We start from the raw sequence: 26,941 nt of genomic DNA on the forward strand, positions 1-26,941 counted from the left end.
GTGACTTCATGTCACAAGTACAGTGTCTGTGTCAGCTGCACAGAATTTTATTTAAGAAAGGTGAATTTTGTAAGGATATTTCCCGATATTTTATGAAGTTACGTGTCTTTGTGATTACTAGGAACTCGGTAGCATGAAAAATATGGCAGATAAGTAATAACCATATCCTTAATAATCACTTAATTAGTACTAATAAAGGAAGCACTTCAATTCGAGAATTGACGACTCAGTCATATTATTAACCCAACAAAAACGTCTTAAACAAAATCGTTTTGGCTGCTACAACCTACAGTACTTTGGCATTGCGGGCGGCGCCCAGTGTGGCAGCAGCGAAAGAAATATGAAATAGTGGACCAGTGACGTTGAACCCTCAATCCTCACCATTGCGAGTGCGGACCAACAGTAGTGCAAGCTTTCGCTGAGACGAATTCATCGCGGCCTTTTTTTTTTTTTTTTATGGTGACGCCAAGAATCGACACGAAGCGTGCTCTGTTCTGTTCCCAATCGTTTGGTGGTACCGCAGCTCGGATAATCACGTTTGTCCGTATAGCAGCAAATAAAAACAAGGCTTAATTGATCAGAATGAAGAGAAGTCGTAATTGTCATAGCATTGGCGCCCGCGCAGCAAGGAGGCAGATGGCGTTTTCCGTTTTTCTAATATAGTGGGGAGATCACCGTCACTGACACACAATTTAACTTTAGTTTTCGTTCAGGGCTGCCCACAGCCAAAATACTGCGCGCCATAGTACCTACGACGATTTTTGCGAAGTTGTTGTTGGGCAAGATATGAATGTCGGCCTTCAATTTTTCAAGTGCAATGTTGCGGCTAAAATTGGTAATTAAAACTTTATAAAGATATTTTTTGTTACTTGTGACATGAGCCGTATTTGCCACGATGCCGCATTTGTGTTGGCTGCCAAGCCTTACAGTCTGACAAAAGATGTGCACATGCGCTTATCACACGTTATCAGTGAAGCACCCTGTGTTATTTGGCGCAGAAAAAACAGCGTCTACACCAGCTGCATTCGCCATCTCTGGCAAAGAAAGCGAAGGAGAGGGGGACCCCGGGGACGTGCGCGGTATCCAAGGCGGCTGTACTGGTGCTGAAACACGGAAATTGTCGATAACCTCGCCTTCCTCGACAACACCCCGGGGGGGTGACAGCAGACCTATGGGCCCCGGGTGCCAGCCGACCTAGCTACGCCACTGCCCGCACGTGAAGCATTGTGCTTGAGAGAACTGGCACTGTGAGGGGGAATGGGCACCACCACAGCGTCCTCGGGTACTGCCCTTTGTCGCCAACTTGTTGATCGCTGCTTCCGGCGACGGTGAGCCAGTCGCACGGGCAATCTCGCCGGCGTCCTTGGCGGCAGCTTCCATTGCCAGCGCTGTCTTCACGGCGTCGTCCAGCGAGGGATCGGGAAGCTCCAGGAGTCGCGTCTGCATGGCGGGGTTTTTGATGCCGCAGACGAAACGGTCCCGAAGCAGCGAGTCCAGCTGGTCCTCGAAAACGCAGGCACTCGCTAACCCTCGTAGCGCAGCAAAGAACTGCCCGAGGGTCTTTCCTTCTTGGCGGCTCCAGTTGTTGAAGCGGAAGCGCTACATTAGTGCGGACGGTGCTGGGTTGAAATGCGAGCACAGTATAGCGAGCAGCTCACCCAGTGTCTTAACATGCGGCGTGGCTGGCTTGAGAAGGTCGAGCAGGAGACTGAAGACGCGGGTCGGGCAGCTGGTCAGGAAAATGTCCCACTGTTCGGCATAAGGTGTGTTGTTTGCCCGGAAGAACACGTGGACCTGCTTTTCGTAAATTGGCCAGGCAGACTTATCTCCCTCGAACGGCTCGAGCTTTCCGTACAGCAATGGGGGGCAGTGTTTCGCCGCTCGCGGCAGCGTGGGACGATCCCTGGGTACTCGTCGTAAGTGTCACAATCCGCCCGGGTTCGTAAACAAGGGAGGGCTCTAGGCACCCTCCCTAGACGGACCCTCCACAGCGTGGTGGTGACGAACGATGACTGACCACCGAGCGGCTGTGTTCGTCGGTGTTTATTGCGGTGCTGTGACTAATGCTGCCTACTGAGCCTGGCGGGCCAACGAAGATTATGCCTGAGGGGGCGTCACATGCTTGCTACACTCCGGAGAATATGTAATTGAGACAGGTGGGCTAGTTGGTGGTCAATATTTGAATTCATAATGTAACCGCGCAAACGACAATAGACAAAGAAAGAAACACACTGGACAAGCGCGGTGCTTCAACAGTATGTAGCAGAACTCTCTGCCCTTGTGTCCGGTGCCAGACCAGACGACGATGACAGAGCAGGAGCCGGCGGAAACGTTCCTCAGTGAACGCCAGAGCTGCAGCTTGCGAGGGTTGCAATGTGGGCTTGTTGGTAATGCATCTTGAAGGGGTGTACGGTAGCGCGATTAAAAGATGGGACATAAGAAGACACACAGGGACACAAACAGCGCTAACTTCCAACAATGTTTTTGGAAGTTAGCGCAGCGCGTGTCCCTGTGCGTCTTCTTTTGCCCCGTCTTTTAATCTCGCTACGGTACACCCCTTCAAGCTACAGCTTGCACCACAGAGGTGGTCACGCACCAGGTCAGGCAGGCGTCGCTATTGGCCGTGGAACGAGCGCTGCCCGACTTTGCCACGATCATGGTCCGTCCTGGAACGTAGCCGGGGCCCCCCGTTACGGGCGCCAATGTGGGAACGGCACGGTGCCTCAGACCACACCATCAGGCCCCAGTCCTGGCCAGCCGTGCCCCAAGAGCGCCTAGCCAAGCCTCGAACTACCGCTCGCGGTCACGATTCACTTCGTTCCCTACTTTTTCGACTGCTGGCTCCGATGATGGTGATGGCAGTGTTCCCATATTAGGTAACAGGGAAAGTTTGAAGTATGAACTACATACATATTAGCAGCCTCGCAGGGGAACAATGGCTGGCAGTTTTGAGGGTACAGGCGGGGCTTCATTGCAGACTTAAGTTGTATCCGACAGTAGAACGTGTATGTCACCCTTCGGCTTGGTGCACGGCAGCAGTGAGGAGAACAAACGACGTTCGTTTGAAATTTCAGACCTTTCTGTGGCGTGTCATCATCATCATCATCAGCCTGGTTACGCCCACTGCAGGGCAAAGGCCTCTCCCATACTTCTCCAACAGCCCCGGTCATGTACTAATTGTGGCCATGTTGTCCCTGTAAACTTCTTAATCTCATCCGTCCAACTAACTTTCCACCGCGCCCTGCTACACTTCCATTCTCTTGGAATCCAGTCTGTAACCTTTAATGACCACCAGGTTATCTTCCCTTCTCATGTCCTGCCAATGCCCATTTCTTCTTCTTCATTTCAACTAAGATGTCATTAACTCGCGTTTGTTCCCTCACCCAATCTGCTCTTTTCTTATCCCTTAACGTTACACCTATCATTCTTCTTTCCATAGCTCGTTGCGTCGTCCTCAATTTAAGTAGAACCCTTTTCGTAAGCCTCCAGGTTTCTGCCCCGTAGGCGAGTACTGGTAAGACACAGCTATTATACACTTTCCTCTTGAGGGATAATGGCAACCTGCTGTTCATGATCTGAGAATGCCTGCCAAACGCACCCCAGCCCATTCTTATTCTTCTGATTATTTCCGTCTCATGATCCGGATCCGCCGTCACTACCTGCCCTAAGTAGATGCATTCCCTCACGACTTCCAGTGCCTCACTGCCTATTGTAAATTGCTCTTCTCTTCCGAGACTGTTAAACATTACTTTAGTTTTCTGCAAATTAATTCTTAGACCCACACTTCTGCTTTGCCTCTCCAGGTCAGTGAGCATGCATTGCAATTGGTCCCCTGAGTTACTAAGCAAGGCAATATCATTAGCGAATCGCAAGTTACTAAGGTATTCTCCATTAACTTTTATCCCCAATTCTTCCCAATCCAGGTCTCTGAATACCTCCTGTAAACACGCTGTGAATAACATTGGAGAGATCGTATCTGCCTGCCTGACGCCTTTCTTTATTGGGATTTTGTTGCTTGCTTTATGGAGGACTACGGTGGCTGTGGAGCCGCTATAGATATCTTTCAGTATTTTTACATACGGCTCGTCTACACCCTGATTCCGTAATGCCTCCATGACTGCTGAGGTTTCGACAGTATCAAACGCTTTCTCGTAATCAATGAAAGCTATATATAAGGGTTAGTTATATTCCGCACATTTCTCTATCACCTGATTGATAGTGTGAATATGATCTATCGTTGAGTAGCCTTTACGAAATCCTGCCTGGTCCTTTGCTTGATAGAAGTCTAAGGTGTTCCTGATTCTATTTGCGATTACCTTAGTAAATAGTTTGTAGGCAATGGACAGTAAGCTGATCGGTCTATAATTTTTCAAGTCTTTGGCGTCCCCTTTCTTATGGATTAGGATTACGTTAGCGTTCTTCCAAGATTCCTGTACGCTCGAGGTCATGAGGCATTGCGTATACAGGGTGGCCAGTTTTTCTAGAACAATCTGTCCACCATCCTTCAACAAATCTGCTGTTACCTGATCCTCCCCAGCTGCCTTCCCCCTTTGCATATCTCCCAAGGCTTTCTTTACTTCTTCCGGCGTTACCTTTGGGATTTCGAATTCCTCTAGACTATTTTCTCTTCCATTATCATCGTGGGTGCCACTAGTACTGTATAAATCTTTATACAGTGGCGTGGCGTGTAGCGAAGTATTATTTAGCAGACACAACCGTTATTGCGCATTGTTTGCTCTGCGTTTGTCAGCTCCAAAATGGCCAGACCTGGGGAGGGGTGCTTTAAACGTGATCTTGCTGCAAAATTTGAGCAAAATCAAAGCAGCGGTAAGCGTGAAATTTTCTTTTCAGGGAAATTTAGGGAAAAACAAAGAAAAAGTAGGGAACAGTCTTGACTACACGGCACTGCAGCTTTAAAAATAAAAATTGCCACCCTTACAGGGCAAGCGAATGGTCTAGGGGGGCCGTATTACAGTTGTTGCAAACATGACAATTACCGATTCTAACAGTGACGTTTGCTGGTTTTGTAAATATGTATTACTCTGCTAAGTCTGATATTTGGGCTAGTTCATTGAAATGCCTATTGGAATGCATGAGTGATTTTACCTGGTCTGTATTCATTTGCTTCCCATAAAGAGTACTCACAAGCTTACTGCGATGTTTCATCATCTTGCTTTTCTGTGTGGCACCTGTGGTTTGCGGTAGCATTCTGATTTGCATTACTGTACAGCACAGGCAAGTTACCTTTCAAATGCGCAAAAAAGCCCACCGAGGGACACCTTGGTTTTCGTTCCCACTGATGTGCATGCTGTACAAAATGTGTGGAAACACAGCAGAGCTCTAGGCTATTACTGTTGCCAGTTGAACAACAGTTTTATTCCACTCCAACAACACCAACTTGCGTTCCTTGCACTTCCTCTTCCAGCTTGCACCTCTTCGCTGGCGAGCAGTCGAGAGCGCACAAGATGTTCAACGAGAGGTTAAACGATGCCCGCATCATGTCCTTGTTTGGTGCAACGTTGCGCACAAATGACACCTGCACGTCCCTCTCCACTGGTCGCCCGAGCCCTTCTTCCACTTTCTGTTTGGCACCAGTCACGCCCTCCACACCCCTCACGAAGCAGTAGCAGTGGATTTTCACGTGGCAGTTTTTCACCTCCTTGTTCAAATTCTCTCTTCCCGACAGCAGTCCCACAAATGCATCTAAGAATTCTGTTGCGTGTGCTGGGAGGTTCATACAGATGTGCACGTGCCTGTCATCTGCTAAGTGCTCAACAAGGGTCTCTCCCATAACTTTCCGGATAAACTCGCGTCCATCCATGTTGTAGGTGGTCACCCTGTCTGACACTTTGTTGAGGGTCACATTGTGATTTAGCCAGGTATACGAGTGTGGGTTCAGGTCATTCGCAAAGACTGTGCAGCCCTTGCGCGCAGCTGGAATGGCAAACGGTCCAACACCAGCAAAGATATCGTACAAGACATCACCGTGGCGCAGAAGGTCGATGACACGTGAGTGCTCAGTGCAAAGCCGTGGGTTCCAGTAGACATCCGCAAAGTCAAACTCGAACCTGCAGAGATGAAAATGAGCATCCATTAGGAAACCTGAAATGAAGATTTCCAGACATCTTTACAACTACGCGCAACTGTGGTTAAAGTTGCAAAATGTGTCACGCTAGAAGAAAAAAACACCAGCACTGGTCACGAGCCTAATGATTCATATACAAAAGCCTGAATCTTCAATGCAACTTGAGATACAGTTGAACCCACTTATAACGATATATTGCACACAGCAATGAGTAGCCGATGCACTGGCAACTTTTGTGTTGTATGATAAAATAAACCGCTTACTACAACGCTCTCATGTCGCATGATCGATTATAACAATTAAATCTGGCTCCTTGGTCTGTGGAAACGGAAAAAGTGCAAAACCCTAGAGAGAAAAAAAAAAGAGGCCGTTTTGCCACACCCAAGCTTTGTGCCGTACACACCCCACGGCACTACTGCATCGCATCGCTGGCCTCATGCACCCCTCTCCTGTCTCCCTTTCACCCTCTCGTCGACGTCTGAGTGGAAGAAAGTGGGAGAGGGGTAACGAAGCTGTGGTGTGCAGGGTGCATGGCACAAAGGCAGGTGCGCCAGAGCGGCTCGCCTTTTTATTGATTTCTTCCCCTGGACGTCGCATTGCCTTTTATTTCGGGGCAGACATCCAGTAGCCAGACTTGTTAAGACTTAGGAGTAGGCTTGTGAGCGCAGCAGCTATGTGGATCCACCAACCTTTTTTAAGCTTTCTGGTGCAGATCTTATCTGACAGAATGACTGCATGTTCAAACGAAGAGCCACAAGTCTGGACGAATCTACTGGATATGTGCATGACTTCGCTGCTGCATCGCCCTGCCTCTGATGCGCTGACCGGATGCTTTTCTACCGAGTCTCTTTCTGCCAGTGCCAGCCTCTTCAATGCTATCATCAGGCTTTCATCTACAGCTACTTAAATGCGAGTCGACTGTGTGGTTCCTCAGTGGGCATGTGAGCGTAGCAGCTATGCGGTTCCGTCAACCTTTTTTTGTGCTTTCTGGTGCAGGTTAGTCCCATTTTATCACTGTACTCTAAGCGCACAAGCAATGTCAACCTGTTGCTGTTTCCATGCCCACGTGCTCTTCTTTTGAAATAGCATGTGAATGATATGATGTTACCAAGTTGCTGTTTGAAGAAAAGAGCGCTACGAAGATGCGGACTAAAAGGGGAACATGTACGACGGACAAGGCGCTGTTGTTGGGAGGAGACACTGAGCTGAACCCCGGTCCTCCAAAAGAGGATCCAAGTAAAAACAGTAGCGACGTGGCGCTATTAAAATCCCTTAATGCGAAAATTGACAGAAATAGTACTGAGGTTCTATCACAACTTAACGAAGTGAAAGAAATTCAATTGAATCTAGAGAAGCAAATAACTGAATTTAATCATCGTCTCATCACCGTCGAAGAAAAAATGGCTGTTTTACAAAGTTGTGCTGGAGTCATTAACTCCTATTTAGTATCAACTGCTGTGTACAAATCAGGTAACAGCAGATTTGTTGAAGGATGGTGGGCAGATTGCTCTAGAAAACTGGCCACCCTGTATACGCAATGCCTCATGACCTTGAGCGTACTGGAACCTTGGAAGAATGCCAACATAATCTTAATCTACAAGAAAGGGGACCCCAAAGACTTGAAACATTATAGACCAATCAGCTTACTGTCCATTGCCTACAAAGCATTTACTAAGGTAATTCAAAATAGAATCAGGAACACCTTAGACTTCTGTCAATCAAAGGATCAGGCAGAATTTCATAAAAGGCTACTCAACAATAGACCATATTCACACCACCAATCAGGTGGGGAATATAACCAACCCTTATATATAGCTTTAATTGATTACAAGAAAGCATTTGATTCAGTTGAAAGCTCAGCAGCCATGCAGGCATTACGGAATCGGGGTGTAGACGAGCCATATGTTAAAATACTGAAAGATATCTATGGCGGCTCCACAGCCACTATAGTCCTCCATAAAGAAAGCAACAAAATCCCAATAAAGAAGGGTGTCAAGCAGGGAGATACGATCTCTCGAATGCTATTCACAGCGTGTTTACAGGAGGCATTCCGAGACCTGGATTGGGAAGAATTGGGGATGAGAGTTAATGAACAATACCTTAACTTGCGATTCGCTGATGATATTACCTTGCTTAGTAACTCAGGGGACCAATTGCAATGCTTGCTCACACGACCCGGACAGGCAAAGCAGAAGGGTGGGTCTAAAAAATAACCTGCAGAAAACTAAAGTAATGTTTAACAGTCTCGGAAAAGAACAGCAGTTTACAATAGGTAGCGAGGCACTGGAAGTGGTAAGGGAATACATCTACTTAGGGCAGGTAGTGATTGCGGATTTCATTTTTCATTTCATTTCATTTTATTTCCTTAAAACCCCGTAGTAGGGGTAATATATAAGGGGTGGGAATACAACATATACAAACAAGTGTTATAATGCATTCAATTCTGTAAATAAAATGTTGTTACATCTTGAACAAATTGTGAAAAGCAGGTGATGGCAGCGATTTGATGAGGAAGGCCGTTCCAGTCTTTAGATGCCCGGTAGAAAAATGAGGCTGAAAATGTATTTGTTTGTGAATGTGGTTGTGCTACCTGCTGGGGATGGCCAATGCGTCGTGACCGGCGCATTGGGGAAGCAATGTATGGTGGTCGATTGAGCGTCGAATGGTAGAACCTGTGGAAGAGGGAAAGGGTGGCAATGCGGCGACGAAGGGATAGAAGCGATAAGGAAAATTATTTTTTTAAAAGCTGATATGCTGACGCAAGAGTATGTGGAATGAATACACCCGGTGGTGCGATCTTGAACTGCCTCGAGGGCATTGGCGAGATATGCTTGATGCGGATCCCAGATGGCAGATGTGTATTCGAGTTTCGTTCTTACCAAAGATCTATAGGCTAACAGTTTTACATGCAATGGAGCGAGGCGAAGGTGACGTCTAAGAAATCCCAATGTCTTGTTAGCCGATGAAATAACATTAGTAACATGCGCATTCCTGGATAGATCATTAGTCAAGGTGATACCTTGGTATTTGTAGGATTCCACTGATTCCACAGTGACGTCACCAATCCGATAAGAAAAGCGAAGAGGGTGATGATGACGGGTAAACGAGACAAGTTTGCATTTATTAGAGTTAAGTATCATAAGCTAAACATCACACCATTATAGTACCCAGTTAAGGTCGGATTGAAGGGTTATTTGGTCAGTGATGGTATTGACTGCGCGGTAAATAACGCAGTCATCGGCAAACATACGGATATGACAGGACACATGCAAGGGTAAGTCGTTAATGTAAATTAAGAAAAATTAAATTATGGTGTTTTACGTGGCAAAACCACTTTCTGATTATGAGGCACGCCGTAGTGAAGAACTCTGGAAATTTTGACCACCTGGGGTTCTTTAACGTGCACCTAAATCTAAGTACACGGGTGCTTTCGCATTTCGTCCCCACCAAATGCGGCCGCCGCGGCTGGGATTCGATCCCGCGACCTCGTGCTCAGCAGCCCAACACCATAGCCGCTGAGCAACCATGGCGGGTGTAAATCAAGAAAAGGGGGCCAAGGACGGACCCCTGTGGTATGCCTGATGTGACGAGTGTAATGTTTGAAGTGTGGTCATTAAATGAGACAATGTGAGCGGTTAGCTAAAAATTGCTCAAGCCATTTTATGATATCAGGATGCAATGCAAACGAGAAAGTTTTAGTAATAGGCGTTGATGAACGATTTTGTCAAACGCTTTTGCGTTATTAAAAAATATGGTGTCTGTTTGTATGTTACGGTCAAGATTAGCATGAAAATCATGAAGAAATAGTGCAAGCTGGGTCTCGCAAGAATGGCTCCTGCGGAACCCGTGCTGTGAAGGATGAAAGAAGTTGTTAGCGTCTAGAAAGTTCATAATATTGACACGTGTACTCATCTTTATCGGTCGACCACGTTTCCCCGCTTAACAAATGTTATCGCACAGCGCGGGACGCGCCTGCATGTATCCGAAGTTTCTGGAAAGTTATCGACGCTTCTATCCGCTGTCTGTTGTCGCCGAACCTTATGTTATCTGATTTCATCGCCTGACGCGAATGGCGTAGAACATTGTGGAATACGCGCGGGTCCCAGCGATTAGTCTGGAACATTCGACGACTGCTGTATTAAAGCCGACGCGCTTGACCCGCTGATCAGATTTACGACGATCGCCGACTGTGTTCGCCGCTCTCGTTGTGCTTTAAGTGTAGCCTGTTTTGTGGGCACAGGTTCGCCCAATAAAAGCTAGTTTTTGCCTTTCACAGTTTTGCTACTGTGTTCTTTGACGTCATGACCACGTGACATCTGGTGGAGGTGCTTTGCGTTCATGTACCGGACGCCCCCACAAAGCCGTGACCCAAGCCCTCACTCGGAAGACACCAACGTCGCCAAGAACCAGCGAGGTAGCCGCAGGCTGCAAGGACTGCCCCCGGAGCACGGACTTTTGCCTGAGACGACTAGGAAGATGGCCACCACATCCACCCCAATGGCAGCCCCAGCGTCACCCGTCGTGCTGCAGCAGCCCAGGGAGCCTCCGACGTTCCGCGGTTCAACTTTCGAGGACCCGGAAAGCTGGCTTGAGACGTACGAGAGAGTCGCTACCTTTAACAACTGGAACAGCGACGACAAACTGCGATATGTCTTCTTCGCTTTGGAAGACGCGGCCAGGACGTGGTTCGAGAACCGAGAAGCCACCTTAACGACCTGGGAACTTTTCCGAAGCGGCTTCCTGCAGACGTTCGCAAGCGTCGTACGCCGAGAACGAGCCCAAGCGCTATTAGAAACCCGGGTGCAGCAACCTAATGAGACGACCGCGATCTACACGGAAGAAATGAGCCGTCTCTTCCGCCACGCCGACCCTGAAATGCCCGAGGAGAAGAAAGTCCGCCTGCTGATGCGTGGTGTGAAAGAGGAACTTTTTGCCGGAATGGTACGAAGCCCACCGAAGACCGTCGACGAGTTTCTTCGCGAGGCCACCAGCATCGAGAAGACACTCGAGATCCGAAACCGGCAATTCGACCGCCGCACAAACTCGACGAACTACGCCGGAGTTCAATCACTGGCCACCGACGACCTGCGCGAGGCTATCCGAGCGGTCGTGCGGGAGGAGCTACAAAAGCTGTTCCCACCATCACAGCCTCAAGTGGCTTCGATTGCCGACGCCGTGCGTGAAGAGCTCCAACAACAACTTGGAGTAGCCCCTGTATCGCCCCAGCCTGAGCCGCAAGCGATGACCTACGCCGCCGTCGCACGCCGTCAAGGTCCCCCTCCGCGACCGCGCCAGGGCCCTGTCACGCCGCAGTTCCGTCGTCCGCCGCCGCCAGCGCAAGCACGACCACCCGTCGCCCAGCGGACCTACGCGAGGAAGACGGACATTTGGCGCGCTCCTGACCACCGCCCGCTCTGCTACCACTGCGGAGAAGCGGGGCACATCTACCGCCGATGCCCATACCGGGAGATGGGACTGCGAGGTTTCGCAGTTAACGCGCCGCGGCCACAGATTGGCGAACGACCTCGCGGTATCGCCGACTACCTCGCCGCCACTCAGTGGAGCCCTCGACGAGCTTCCCGTTCGCCGTCACCAGGCCGCTACCTGTCGCCGCAGCGCCGACCATACACTGGCCCAGCCCGGGGCCGGTCCGTCAGCCCATATCCGGAAAACTAAAAGCAGCAACCGATGGAGGTCCGGTTGCTGTTCGTCGAACTGACGAAGATCCTCCGCCGCCGACGAAGACGACAAAGAAACCATCTCGACGACCTAATGACGACACGCCGCCGTCCCGACGAAGTCAGCAAGCCAAGACTACACCGACAAAAGACGACTTGACGACGCGACGTTCCAACTTCAGTTCAACACGACGCAGCCGTGATCCGACGCCAAGACCTAACTGTAACGCAAGACAGAGAACCACCGACCTCGACGTGCTTCTCAACGGCCACGCAGTCACCGCCTTAGTAGACACAGGAGCCGATTACTCCGTCATGAGTGGACCCATCGCCGCCCAGTTGAGGAAAGTTAAGACTGCATGGGAAGGCCCTCAAATTCGGACCGCTGGAGGACACCTGATTACGCCGACTGGTATCTGCACGGCAAGAATTACCGTTCATGACCGGACTTACCCTGCCACCTTCGTTGTCCTCCAACAGTGTTCACGAGACGTCATTCTCGGCATGGACTTCCTGAATCAACATGGCGCAGTCATCGACCTGAAGTCGAAATCGATAACGCTGTCACAAGATCAAGCGATACCGCCGGAGAGCTGTCGTAGTCACCACGCCTTGAGTGTGCTCGAAGATCAAGTGAGCATCCCGCCGCGCTCCAGCATTATTATTTCCGTCGGCACTGGAACACCCGCTGACGTAGAAGGCGTCATCGAGGGCGACCAACATCTACTGCTCGACCGTGAAATGTGCGTCGCAAGAGGGATCGCTCGACTCCACAGAGGGCAAGTGGAAGTTATGCTAACCAACTTCAGCCAAGAGTTCAAGCACATCAACAAGGGCACGACAATCGCATACATCGAGGAAATTGTGGAAACCAGCAATGCCTTTGTCCTCTCGGATTCAGCCGCATCTACCCCGATGAGCATTGTCCCTGAACCAGACTTCGACGTGAATCCAAGTCTTCCTATGAGTAAGCAGCAACAGATCAGAAGTCTTCTCCGACGATACAAAGACTGCTTTTCGACGTCATCGAGGATTCGACAAACACCAGTAGCAAAGCATCGCATAATAACCGAAGAGAGCGCTCGACCACTCCGCCAGAGCCCTTACCGAGTTTCGACGCGGGAACGTGAAGCTATTAGGCAACAAGTCGACGAAATGCTGCGCGACGACATCATCCAGCCGTCGAAAAGCCCGTGGGCCTCTCCTGTAGTCCTGGTAAAGAAAAAGGACGGAACCCTACGCTTCTGCGTCGATTATCGTCGACTGAACAAGATCACGAAGAAGGATGTGTACCCCCTTCCACGGATAGACGACGCATTGGATCGGCTCTGCAACGCTAAATACTTCTCGTCGATGGACCTCAAGTCTGGCTACTGGCAAATAGAAGTCGACGAGAGAGATCGCGAAAAGACTGCCTCCATCACGCCAGACGGCCTCTACGAGTTCAAGGTCATGCCATTCGGACTGTGCTCGGCGCCTGCAACGTTTCAGCGCGTCATGGACACGGTGTTAGCCGGACTGAAGTGGCAGACGTGCCTTGTTTACCTGGATGACGTCGTTGTCTTCGCCGGAAATTTCGACGATCACCTTAGGCGGCTTGCGACAGTGTTAGAAGCCATCAAGTCATCAGGGCTCACTCTGAAGCCGGAAAAGTGCCGTTTCGCTTACGATGAGCTTTTGTTCCTAGGCCACGTGATCAGCAAATCAGGAGTACGCCCCGACCCACAGAAGACAGCTGCCATCGCAAAGTTCCCGCAGCCAACCGACAAGAAGGCAGTGCGCAGATTCCTTGGCATGTGTGCCTACTATAGGCGCTTTGTCAAGGACTTTTCACGCATCGCGGAGCCGCTAACACATCTAACCAAATGTGATGTCGCGTTCAAGTGGGAAACGCCGCAGGCCAAGGCATTTCAAGAACTCAAACGACGCATGCAGTCGCCGCCGGTACTTGCACACTTCGACGAGAACGCCGATACCGAAATCCACACTGACGCCAGTAGCCTAGGCCTCGGTGCCGTCCTAGTCCAGAGGAAAGAAGGACTTGAAAGGGTGATATCGTATGCTAGCCGGTCGCTGTCAAAAGCGGAAAGCAACTATTCTACGACTGAAAAGGAATGCCTCGCCATCATTTGGGCTACAGCTAAATTCCGTCCTTACCTCTATGGCAGGCCATTCAAAGTCGTCAGTGACCATCACGCATTGTGTTGGCTAGCTAACTTAAAGGACCCTTCAGGACGGCTGGCGCGGTGGAGCCTCAGACTACAAGAATATGACGTCACGGTAATATACAAGTCCGGAAGAAAACACTCCGACGCCGACTGCTTATCGCGCGCCCCCATTGATCCCCCGCCGCAAGACGACGAGGACGACGACGCCTTCCTTGGGATAATAAGCGCGGAAGACTTCACTAAACAGCAACGAGCCGACCCGGAGCTAAAAAGTCTCATCGAGTATTTGGAAGGGAACACCGACGTTGTCCCTAGGGCATTTAAGCGCGGGTTGTCTTCGTTCACGCTACAAAACAACCTGCTCGTGAAAAAGAACTTCTCACCAGTCCGCGCCAGCTACCTTCTTGTTGTACCGTCAGCGCTGCGTCCAGAGATACTGCACGCCCTACACGACGATCCAACCGCTGGGCACCTCGGATTCTCCCGGACGCTGTCGAGAATACAGGAACGGTATTATTGGCCGCATCTGACCGCCGACGTCGCCCGCTACGTCAAGACATGCCGAGACTGTCAACGACGCAAGACACCACCGACAAGGCCAGCAGGATTACTACAGCCGATCGAACCTCCTCACCGACCATTCCAGCAGATTGGGATGGATTTGTTGGGGCCGTTTCCGATATCAACATCCGGGAATAAGTGGATCGTCGTGGCGACGGACTATCTCACCCGTTTTGCTGAAACTAAAGCTCTACCAAAAGGCAGCGCAGCCGAAGTGGCGAAATTTTTCGTCGAGAACATCGTGCTGCGACATGGTGCCCCAGAAGTCCTCATCACCGACAGAGGAACGGCTTTTACAGCAGAGCTCACCCAATCCATTCTGCAGTACAGCCAGACAAGCCACAGGAGGACAACTGCCTACCATCCGCAGACGAATGGTCTCACGGAGCGCCTGAACAAGACCCTCGCCGACATGCTAGCAATGTACGTCGACGTCGAACACAAGACGTGGGACGCGGTCCTGCCGTACGTAACCTTTGCGTACAACACGGCGGTGCAAGAAACAACACAGATCACGCCGTTTAAGCTGGTTTACGGCAGGAACCCGACGACGACGCTTGACGCCATGCTGCCGCACGTAACTGACGAAGAGAATGTCGACGTCGCTAGCTATCTCCAGCGTGCCGAAGAAGCCCGACAGCTCGCCCGCCTGCGAATCAAGAGCCAGCAGAGGGCCGACAGCCGACATTACAACCTCCGACGACGCTTCGTCGAGTACCAGCCTGGCGACCGTGTTTGGGTTTGGACCCCGATACGCCGACGAGGACTGAGTGAGAAACTATTGCGCCGCTATTTCGGACCCTACAAGGTCATTCGACGTATTGGCGCACTGGACTATGAGGTCGTGCCAGACGGAATTTTGCATTCACAGCGGCGCCGCGCACGATCTGAAGTGGTCCACGTGGTGCGTCTGAAACCCTTTTACGGACGCTGACGAACTTCCTTATTTTGTTGTTTTCTTTGCTACGGGTGTCTTCTTTATTACTTTCGTTTGTATGCAGCATCGGGTCGATGCTTTTTAAGAGGGGGGTAATGACACGTGTACTCATCTTTATCGGTCGACCACGTTTCCCCGCTTAACAAATGTTATCGCACAGCGCGGGACGCGCCTGCATGTATCCGAAGTTTCTGGAAAGTTATCGACGCTTCTATCCGCTGTCTGTTGTCGCCGAACCTTATGTTATCTGATTTCATCGCCTGACGCGAATGGCGTAGAACATTGTGGAATACGCGCGGGTCCCAGCGATTAGTCTGGAACATTCGACGACTGCTGTATTAAAGCCGACGCGCTTGACCCGCTGATCAGATTTACGACGATCGCCGACTGTGTTCGCCGCTCTCGTTGTGCTTTAAGTGTAGCCTGTTTTGTGGGCACAGGTTCGCCCAATAAAAGCTAGTTTTTGCCTTTCACAGTTTTGCTACTGTGTTCTTTGACGTCACGACCACGTGACAATATGAGTGTAGTATACGTGCTCCATGATCTTGCAGGAAACACTTGTCAATGAGATGGGGTGGTAATTTAGGGGAGAATTTTTGTTGCCCAATTTGTAGACTGGAGTAACCTTTCCCATCTTCCACTCATCTGGCATGGTGCCTGTGGAAAGCGACTGTGAAAATAATAAATATAGAAACTCTCAAGTGATATTGCGCAACAAAAAACGACATGGACATAAGAGAGGACAACAGATCAAGCGCAAACTTTCAACTAAGTTTATTGTACCACTGAAACCGAAATGGACGTAAGAGAGGACGACACACCAAGCGCAAACTTTCAACTAAGGTTATTGTACCACTGAAACCGATTTCGGTTTCAGTGGTACAATAAACTTAGTTGAAAGTTTGTGCTTGGTGTGACGTCCTCTCTTACATCCGTGTTCGTTTTTTGTTGCGCAATATCATTTGAGTAATGGATTACCAACTTACCGGAATGCTGCTCTCATAGAAACTCTGCAGAAATGTATTTCATGTTTTTTAGTAGTTTAGAGTTAATGTCATTGATGCCAGATGATGAAGACAACTCAATATTTTCTATCACAGATAAAAGCCCACATACTGTGAATGTGATTGATGACACGTCACATTGTATATTTGTGGTTGGCGGGGTTGGAGGTGTGTCCATTTCATTAGTGAAGACTGAAGAAAATGCGTTGCTGAACATACAGTGCAGTCCACTTATAACGATATCGAGAAAGATGAAAAATAATGCTACGGAACAGCCGCCACAGTGAGGCTGCCTTGTTGTCCTCACCAGCTGTACCTGACAGTAATTACGTGGTCGCACCAATTCCGGCAGTTATACTTACAGATGGTGTTACCGTGCCGCACACTGTGCTGACAATTACTAGGCAACTGCACCTGCCTTCCCCTTGTCAATTTCGCGCTTACCGTGCAAGTTCTGCCTCAGGGGATCTCATTGGCTATAATTAGCACTTTGCAGGATGATGAGATCGAGCCATTCACAGTGGAAGATCGTCACAGCTTAGCTCATACCGTGACGTCATCGCACGGTACTGACGTCGACATTGAGAAGATGGTTTCCTCTGACCTTACACCTGTTCAAGCTGAAGCCCTTTGCCGATGGCTTGATGGCTATCGTGACATTTTTTACTTTGACAATCGACCCTTAGGTCAAACGTCCGTCGTGACTCATTGCATAAACACTGGCGATGCGAACCCTATTCACCGACGTCCATATCGTGTTTCTGCGTCCGAACGAGCTGTTATCCAACAGGAAGTCAAAAAGATGCTTGCGAAGGACATTATCGTGCCTTCCTGTAGTCCCTGGGCTTCTCCCGTCGTACTTGTCAAAAAGAAGGATGGAACGTGGCGTTTTTGTGTAGATTATCACCACCTGAACAAAATCACAAAAAAGGACGGGTACCCTTTGCCACGTATTGATGACGCTCTAGACTGCTTGTACGGTGCCACCTACTTTTCTTCTATCGACTTACGGTGCGGCTACTGGCAGATATCCGTCGACGACATGGACCAAGAGAAGACTGCATTTATTACCCCTGACGACCTTTATCAGTTCAAGGTGATGCCTTTCGGTCTCTGTAACACACCCGCCACCTTCGAACGAATGATGGACTCTGCTTTAGGGGTTCAAGTGGTCCACCTGTTTGTGCTATCTGGACGACGTCATCGTTTATTCGCTCACATTTGACACGCATCTAGACCGTCTTTCAGCGATTCTTGACGTGTTTCGCCGCGCCGGTCTCCAGTTGAACTGGTCAAAATGTCACTTCGCTCGCCGCCAAATCACCGTCCTTGGACACCTCGTGGACGCCAGAAGCGTGCGACCTGATCCGGACAAAGTTCGCGCCGTTCCGAAATTTCCTGTTCCGAAGTCTACCAAGGACGTTCGTAGTTTCGTAGGGCTGTGCTCTTATTTCCGACGCTTTGTGAAGGATTTTGCGACTATCGCACGTCCCCTTACCAACCTCTTGAAATAAGACGCCCCATTTTCTTGGGGACCTGACCATGCCGCATCTTTTTCGCAGCTCACTACTCTCCTTACCACGCCTCCAATTCTGGCCCACTTTGACCCGTCTGCCTCAACGGAAGTTCGAACTGATGCCAGTGGACACCGCATAGGAGCAGTGTTAGCACAACGCCAGCGTGGACATGACCGCGTTATAGCCTATGCCAGCCAACTTCTATCACCCGCTGAGTGCAATTATTCAGTCACAGAGCGCGAGTGCTTCACTCTTGTGTGGGCTGTTGCGAAGTTTCGTCCATACTTGTACGGACGCCCCTTCTGTGTCATCACTGATCACCACGCACTCTGCTGGCTATCCTCACTCAAGGACCTCACCGGACGACTCGCTCGCTGGGCGTTACGCCTGCAAGAATATACCTTCTCCGTGGTATATAAGACGGGACGCTTGCACCAGGATGCGGATTGTTTGTCCCGCTACCCCGTCGACAAACCGGCTGATGCGGACGCTATCGCTTGCGTTTTCTCTGTGTCCCAGTTGCTTGAAATCGGCAATGAGCAATGCCGTGATCCTTCATTACGAGCCCTCATCGACCATCGGGAGTCAACACCTGGCGACGCCTCTCTCGGGATGTTTCTCCTTAAGGAGGGGACATTATACCACCGCAATCTCGATCCACACGGCCTTGACCTTCTGCTCGTAATTCCATCACATCTGCGTTCGACCGTCCTCCAACAACTTCACGACGCTCCCTTGGCTGGACACTTGGGCGTCTCGCGCACACACGACCATGTACGCCGTCGATTCTTTTGGCCGGGTCTTGCCTGCTCCGTGCGGCGCTACGATGCCGCTTGTGAGCCCTGTCAGTGCCGGAAGAAGCACTCCACACCTCCAGCTGGATGTCTCCAGCTGATCGACATCCCAGCGGAACCCTTTTTCCGTGTTGGTCTGGACCTTCTTGGACCGTTCCCTCTCTCGGGCTCCGGAAATAAATTGGTCGCCGTCGCTACTGATTATGCTACGCGGTACACAATCACCAGAGCCCTTCCGACAAGTTGTGCTACTGACGTTGCTGACTTTCTGCTCTATGACATCATTTTAGTGCATGGTGCTCCGCGCCAATTACTCATTGACCGTGGCTGCAGCTTTCTGTCGGCAGTCGTCGAGGACATCCTCCGCTCCTACTCGACAAAGCACACGTTCAGCATGTCCTACCACCCACAGACGAACGGCCTCACGGAGCGCCTCAACCGGACCATCACCGACATGCTTTCAAAGTATGTTGCGACCGAGCACCACGACTGGGATCTTCATTTACCATATGTGACGTTCGCGTATAATTCATCGCGTCACGGCACCGCCGGCTATTCACCATTCTATCTCCTATATGGCCGAGAACCCGCGTTACCCTTGCACACTTCGTTGCCTTCGGCCACACGTTCAACCACTGAATATGCCTGCGACGCGATCGCACACGCCGACCACGCGCGCCAGCTCGCCCGCACCTGTCTCGAGGCCTCACAGGAGCATCAGAGACGCCTCTATGATTGCCACCATCGCGACGTGCACTTTACTCCAGGTTCTCTGGTGCTTCTCTGGTCACCCATTCGACGTGTGGGCCTTTCCGAAAAGCTGCTGTCGCGCTACACTGGCCCATACCGTGTGGTGCAACAAGTGATCGATGTCACGTATGAAGTCATCCCCGCCGACCTGTCAGTGTCATCGTCGGCTGCAAGTGACATCGTTCACGTGGCGAGACTAAAGCCATAACAGACACCTTTCACCGCGGATGTGTAGATTAAGCACCAGGACGGTGCTTCTACCGCCGGGGGTGACGCTACGGAACAGCCGCCACAGTGAGGCTGCACTGAGGAGGAAGAAGACGAACGACGTGGGCCCGCTTGATATAGCGTTGCCATTTTGGCCTTTCGTTAGCTTCCCTGTAAATAAATTGTATATAGTATTGGGCTCCAGCTACACGTAACATTATGATCGTTATAACCGATGATCACTATATCTGGACTGTATTAAAAAAATTTTTTTTTAATAAAAAATTAAAAACGCGGAACATACCTTTGCAGCTCAGAACTCGAATTCGCTACTTGCTCTAAAGAATAGATGATGTAGAAAGGAGGCTGTGAAAAACAAACTTTATTTGTGCCAATGACTGTGTCAAGAGCTAGGCGCGCCGAAATAGTCAAAAATCTGCACTTGCTTTTGCAGCAGCTTCAGCTTCACAGCCGCGGTGTGCATGGATCCTAGCTGCTGCGCGAACACTGGCGGCAATCCTTTAGCATGCATAAAATCAATTAAGGAGTCGATCGATGACAGTGCACTTTGCGTGGACATCGAGGTCGGGGTCAAGGAGCCACTGTCAATCTCGTCACTGTTGCTGCTGCCGTCGCCGTCTGTCGAGACAGCACATCTTCGGCGATTGCCTCGTCGGTGACCTCATCACAGAACGAGGCAGCACTGTCTGCAGTCAAAAACGTCTCCATCGACGCACCACCTGTGTCACCAGTAGGAACGAGCTCCCAGAGCTCAGTTATGTCAGCGGCTTCCGCCATGTTGGTCTCAGTGGGTTGGGGAAGTTCGTCCTGACGCACAAAGCCCGCCTTTTTGAAGCAATTGTATATGGTTGACTGCTTTACTTCATAACATGCACCATAAATGAAGCACACGGCTTTCAAAAGACTGATCTTCAGGTCAGGGGGCCTGTCTGCATGACCTGACATGCCAGGAGCTGCGCGGTCAATGGCTAAGATTAGCCACTCCAGCATGCGCCGACGATACAGGACATTGAAGTTGGAGATCATGCCAGCGTCCAACGGCTGCAGGCCTGCCGTAGTATTCGGAGGCAGAAACATCAATTCGACAGATGTTAGCTTCGGGTTAACGCTGTGTGCGCTACAGTTGTCAAGTAGCAATACTACTTTTCTTCCTTGGCCTTCAATTATACTGTCGAACTCGAGCAGCCATTCTTCGAACAGGTCGCAGGTCATCCACGCCTTCTTATTGCTGCGATAGCGGACCGAGATGTGCTGATTCTTAAAGCACGTTGGCTTCTTTGATCGCCCGATCATGAAAGGCTTGAGACGATAGCTCCCGTTCATGCTAACGCACAGCAACATGATCACCCTAAGTTTCGAGTGCTTCCTGCCGGGGCATCGATCTCCTTTAAGAGTGTGAGTCTTCGACGGCAACATTTGAAAAAACAGCAGTTTCGTCGCAATTATATATGTCCTTCTCCGCGTAGTGCTCCAGCACGCCAAGCAGCTTTGTCTGCAGCCACTGCTGCTTTGCCTGTGTGTCCAAAAATGCCGCTTCCCCTACCACGTTTTTGTAAACGATTCCGTGCCGCTCTTTAAAGTGCTGAATCCAGCCTCCCCCAGGCTCAAAATTTGGGCGTCCCAGAAGAAAAGCGAAGTTTTTCGCTTTGGTGGCAAGTATTGGCCTACTAATAGGCACATTATGTGCACGGGTTGTGATGAACCACTGGTAAAGCGCCCCCTTCAACATCGGCTTACAAAGGGTGTCTAGCCTTTTTCCGCTGATCGGCATGGCCGCTGATAGCTCCTGCCTTCACAATCATGGTGCTCCCGGTTTTCAAGATCGTTGATATCGTCGACTGGGCGAGCTCATAGTTCTTCATGAGGGCGCTCACCTTGAAGCCGTGTCGAGAGTCCTGCAAAATATCCATCTTCGTGTCAAGCGACACAGCTTTGCGCTTTGGCGGCGTCAGCCTGCTATCGCGAGAGAGAGACGTGGGACAGGCGCCACCGCACCGCTTTGCTTGTCGCTTTTTTTTCTTTCTCCCTCTTTCGGAGCGACTGTGGCCGACGCGCATGGAGCAGATAGAGCCATCTTGTGGCGCGCTGTGCCTACTCAGGTACTCTCCGGTGCGCGAACGGGGCGAGACGCGCTGCGCGGTAATGTCGGCAGATACTAACTTATAGAGGTAAACATTGCCTCGTCTCGACATCGTTCGTTTCAGGGAACTAAGCAACACAAATGTTACGATTATTTGGCACGAAAAAAGCCGTCCGGACTGCAAAATTTTGATCGTTATATCCGATATGCGGTGAATAAGCTATTGTTATAAATGGTTTTTTTTCCCCATAGACCTAATGCATAAAATGACACTCTCATGTCGACCCATCGTTATAACCGATATATCGTTAGATGTGGTATCGTTATAAGTGGACTGCACTGTATTGGTGCAGGTTAAATCTGTCATTGATTCACCCAGCTCGTTAGTAAGATATTGATACACGCTTTTCTTGGGGTTTATCACCAGCCAGAATTTTCTTGGATTAGTAAGTCAAATGTTCGGCAAGTCATAGTGAAAAAACGTTCGCTTGGCATCCGACTAAGTACGCAGCTTCGGCAGCGTAATATTTCTCCCACGCAACTGAGCTTGCCTTTACTTTAGCGTGGCGATAAAGGCGCTTTTCTTAAAAATTTTCTAGTCGTTTTATGGATCTCGTAAACCATGGTTTTTGTCGATTGGATCGAATGGTTATCCTGGGAATAAATTGGTTCTTTAGTTCACATAGTTTGTTCTTAAACAACAGCCAGTTATCATGAATCGAATGGTTATTAAATTCATCTGCAAAGGTAGAAAAGAATGCGTTTAATTCAGTATTTATAGCCTCATAGTTACCTTTGTCATATAAACAAATTGTTTTCTTGTGCATGTCGCGTGGTGGGGGAGCGAAAGTGAAGGCAGCGTGAATAACTTTGTGATCACTAATCTCACAAACATATTTAAGGGATGTTAAGCTTTCAGGATGACTGGTTGGTATAAGATCTAAAATATTGATACAATGATGCGGGGCTCCCACACCGCGGGACGGCGCGGACATAGGTCGGCGCCATGAAAGACGAAGCGCGTGAGCTGCACGTTCTTCTTCGGGCCCGCCATTAAAGAGAATCGTCTGTTTTGTAAGACTCCGTCTTCAATCTACGTTACATTTTTCTGGAGGAGGTGCGGGGTACATGCTACCACTCCCAGATCGAACACCACCTACAAGTCCAGTACGAAGTCCAGTCGAGCTGACTCCAGTTCACGTACAGATTAGCCATCGACTTCAAGGACTGCCGCCTGAGCACGAGCCTCTGCCCAATCAAGTCAGAAGGATGAATACATCGGTTCCATCTTCTTCCTCGACCGCGCCCACTGAGGTCGTCCTTAACCAGCTGCGAGTCCCCACGTGCTTCCATGGAGACACCTTCGAAGATGTAGAGGACTGGCTCGATCACTTTGAGCGTGTCGCAGAATTCAACGGCTAGACTCCAGAGCGCAAGCTACGCAACACTTACTTTGCCCTCGAGGACTATGCGCGGACCTGGTTTGAGCATGTGTACTGGAACAGCCCCAAAGTTGTCGATATTGTGACATACTTCCTGGAGGCATCCTGGAGCACCAGCTGCTGGTAAGCATCTCTGAGGTCGAGCTTGGTAAACTTTTGTCGATCAGACAACGCTGACCAGAGATTCATCCGGGGCAATGGGTACTTCGCGACGGTAGCGAGGGGGTTCATGGTAACCTTGAAATCCCCGCTGATCCTGACACTGCCGTCTCGCTAGAGGACTGGTATGATGGGAGCGGCCCATTCAATGGCAGTGGGCGAGGCTTGAAAAAACTTGGCGGGCTCCCTCAGGTACACAGATGCGAGTCGTCGTGCTGGCGAATGTGCTCACCCCTGGCTGGAACAGAGACTTGAACTCGGTTAGGAGGCTGGGGACGTCTTTCACCACATGCAGGCTGGCTTCCTGGTACTCTGGCAAACGAACGCCCAGTACATGAATCCAGTTTCGGCCCAGCGGCGTAGGCGACGACCACTTGGTTAAGTAAAGGGGAAGGGTTGCCTCCCTGTTGCCAAAGCGAACGCTGACCTGTGCCTGACCCTGGACCTGGGAGAGCTGCCCGGAGTAGCTGCGTAGGTCGTCCGGGGAAGGTACGCTTGAAGAATTTCCCAGCCATTACTGACATGCTGGCCCGTGTCTAGCTCCATTAAAATGGAGTGCCCGCAGACTTCGACAGTCAGCATGTACGGTGGGACAGACGACGGAACAAGGACTGCGTGCCTTATGTCGAAAATTGGTGGGTCCTCGGCCACGACGTGGAGCCTGGCCATGGAAGAATTCGAGAACTGGCACTGTGAGGGGGAGTGGGCACCACCACAGTGACCACAAGTACTGCCTTTGTCGCCAACTTGTTTACCGCAGCTTCCGCCGACGGTGAGCCAGTCGCACGGCCAATCTCACTGGTGTCCTTGGCTGCAGCTTCCATTGCCAGCGCTGCCTTAACGGCGTCATCCAGTGAGCGGTCAGGAAGCTCCAGGAGTCGCATCTGCATGGCGGGGTTGTTGTTGCCGCAGACGAAACGATCCCAGCGCAGCGAGTCCAGTTGGTCCCAGAAGGTGCAGGCACTCGCTAACCCTCGTAGAGCAGCAACGAACTGCCTGAGGGTCTCTCCTTCCTGTTGTTGAAGTGGAAACGCTCCATTAGTGTGGACGGTGCTGGGTTGAAATGCGAGCACAGCATGGTGAGCAGCTCACCCAGTGTCTTAACATGCGGCGTGGCTGGCTTGAGAAATTCGAGCAGAAGACTGAAGATGTAGGTCCGGCAGCTGGCCAGGGAAGTGTTCCACTGTTTGGCCTCGGGTGTGTTGTTTACCGGAAGAACACGTGGACTTGTTCCTCGTAAATTGGCGAGGTGGACTCCTCGAACGGCTCGAGCCTTCCATACAGCAGCATGGCAGCAGCAACGGGGGGCGGAGTTATGCCACTCGCGGCGGCATGGGACGATTCGTGGGTACTCGTCGCCAAGCGTCCTGATCCGCCGGGGTTCGTGAATGAGGGAGGGCTTGAGGCACCCTCCGTTAGAGGCTCCACAGCGTGGTGGTGATGAACGACAAATGACCGCCGAGCAGCTATGCTCGTCGGTGTTTTGTGGGTGCGGTGACCAATGTTGCCTACCGAGCCGGGCAGGCCACCGAGCCTGGCGTGCCAATGAAGATTATGCCCACGGGGGTGTCACATGCTTGTTACACAAGCTACGACTCACGTCGTGCCGAAGCAAAACACACCGGGTGCTGAGCATAGAAGAAAAATTGGACATCACTCATGCTATCGAACGTGGCACGAAGAAGTCGGCGCTGGCACACGACGTGACACTAAGCTCAGCGTTATCGCTGCTGTGACCGCGAAAATATGTCTGCTATGAAGTTTGAGTGTTGGCCATCATTGCCTCCGTTGTTGACAGTGATGAGGACGACACAGAAAGTGACAGCACGGGCGATTCAGGCCTGACAGTGGCTGAAGCTGCTCGTTATGTTAGCCTCATGAATTCAATCGTCGCGACGAGAACAGCGCCCTACGACTGCTCTAGTGCTGCTGCGCCCGGGTACGGATAATATGCAACGCCAACGAGGAATCTGCCACGCAAGTGTTTGGAGAAGAGGAGTCTGGCTGAAAAGCTGGTTTGCAACTTCAGTAAGCTTGAGGCAGCTGTCGTTACTGTTAGCCCGGCTAAGCGAAGGCAGAGCTTAGCACCGAACGCTCAGCGAGCGAGTTGAGGAGGAAAAGCATGGCTAGGGAGGAGGGTAACTTGTAATCACTTGTAGCTCCATTAATACATAACGTTTCACTTAAATTGTGGTGCGAATGTTCTACTTAAGCCGTACCCTATGCGTCTACAAAATTTGTCCGAACCGTTTCAGGGGCCCTTTTATAGGCGATAACCCAAACGCACTTCCATTCCCTGCTGCTGGTGGTGCAAAGTGAGCATCATGTTTCACTTATCCGCATTAGATTCTGGCATTTCCCACCAGCTCGGTTCCGTTTCATTTCCCATCGCTGTCTTAAAATGACAACGCATGTCTCGAGCCACTCAGGCTCCACCAGATAGATGCGCATCAGTGTCTTGTGCTGCAAAGATTCAAGCAATGCTTCGAATTATGTAGATGTCAACCACAGTTGAGTCTGCTCGAGTATTTAGTTACTTTGGATTGTACGTTTTTCCAGTTAGTACATTTCTTCTTGCATTGCTTTTTCTGCCCCCAGAATTTATAAACAAAGTTCTATTGTAATCAACCTCTTAAAACAAAATTAATGAGTTTTGAAAGAATTCCCTTTCAGTCTCAGCTGATTTAGTGTTTCCATTTAGCACTGCATCGGGAATTATCGCCATACAATACAATGCAATAGCAAGAGTGCACTGCAATAAAACAGTACCTGGCACCATTCTGCTTGACCTGGACCTTGGTGTCACGCTCTCCAGCAAGCAGCTCCATGTGAAAGTTGCGGAAGGTGCTCTCAATGATGTTCACCTTGCTCACCACACATCGGATGTTCTTTACCTTATCCAGGTACACCTAGAAGTTACAAGAAACCACTTTTGAGTACCAAAGCAGTTTGGCTAGCTGGAGGTTGCTTGTGCTAACAAGTGGGCACATGTACATAACAATGCCTTCATTCACACTTGTATCTTATGTAGTCATTCGAATAACTGCATTAGCTCTGAGACTTGAAATGCTATGCAAGGAATGGATGTCCTAGAGGCATCAGAGGTCACACACTGTGGCAGTACCACACAGTTAATTTCTTCAGTGCATGAAATAGACTGAAAATATAACAAGGAGTATATTTATTGAGATCATTCCAACTAAAGCACATACAAAAGCATGCAAATATCCTGTTTACGGCGGCGGCGGCTGCAGCAGCAGCAGCTTCTCTTTTCTTGGCACCTATTCTGCAACCAGAATCGTCCACCTGTTATATGACCTGCCCAGCTCCATTTCTTTCTCTTAATGTCAATTAGAATATCGGCTATACCCGTTTGCTCTCTGATCCAAACCACTCTCTTTCCGTCTCTTAACGTTATGCCTAGCATTCTTTATTCCATTGCTCTTTGCGTGGTCCTTAACTTGTTCTCAAGCTTCTTTGTCAGTCTCCAAGTTTCCACCCCATATGTCAGCACCGATAAAATGCACTGATTGTACAC

General features: G+C 50.1%; 1 protein-coding gene across 1 annotated transcript in view; it reads right to left on the minus strand.

Moving 5' to 3' along the window:
- Nucleotides 1-5,354: 5,354 nt before the first annotated feature.
- The window catches only part of LOC126519163 (tRNA (guanine(37)-N(1))-methyltransferase), a 64,045-nt gene continuing 42,458 nt past the window's right edge, over nucleotides 5,355-26,941 (minus strand). Inside the window, exons 3-4 of the mRNA XM_050168778.3 lie at nucleotides 26,173-26,312; nucleotides 5,355-6,068 (exon numbers count right to left, since the gene is read on the minus strand). Coding sequence (XP_050024735.1) covers nucleotides 5,375-6,068; nucleotides 26,173-26,312 — 834 coding nt within the window. The 3' untranslated portion in view covers nucleotides 5,355-5,374. The remainder of the gene's footprint in view (nucleotides 6,069-26,172; nucleotides 26,313-26,941) is intronic.

Source organism: Dermacentor andersoni, chromosome 10 (genome assembly GCF_023375885.2).
Source record: "Dermacentor andersoni chromosome 10, qqDerAnde1_hic_scaffold, whole genome shotgun sequence".
Classification (NCBI taxonomy): domain Eukaryota; kingdom Metazoa; phylum Arthropoda; class Arachnida; order Ixodida; family Ixodidae; genus Dermacentor; species Dermacentor andersoni.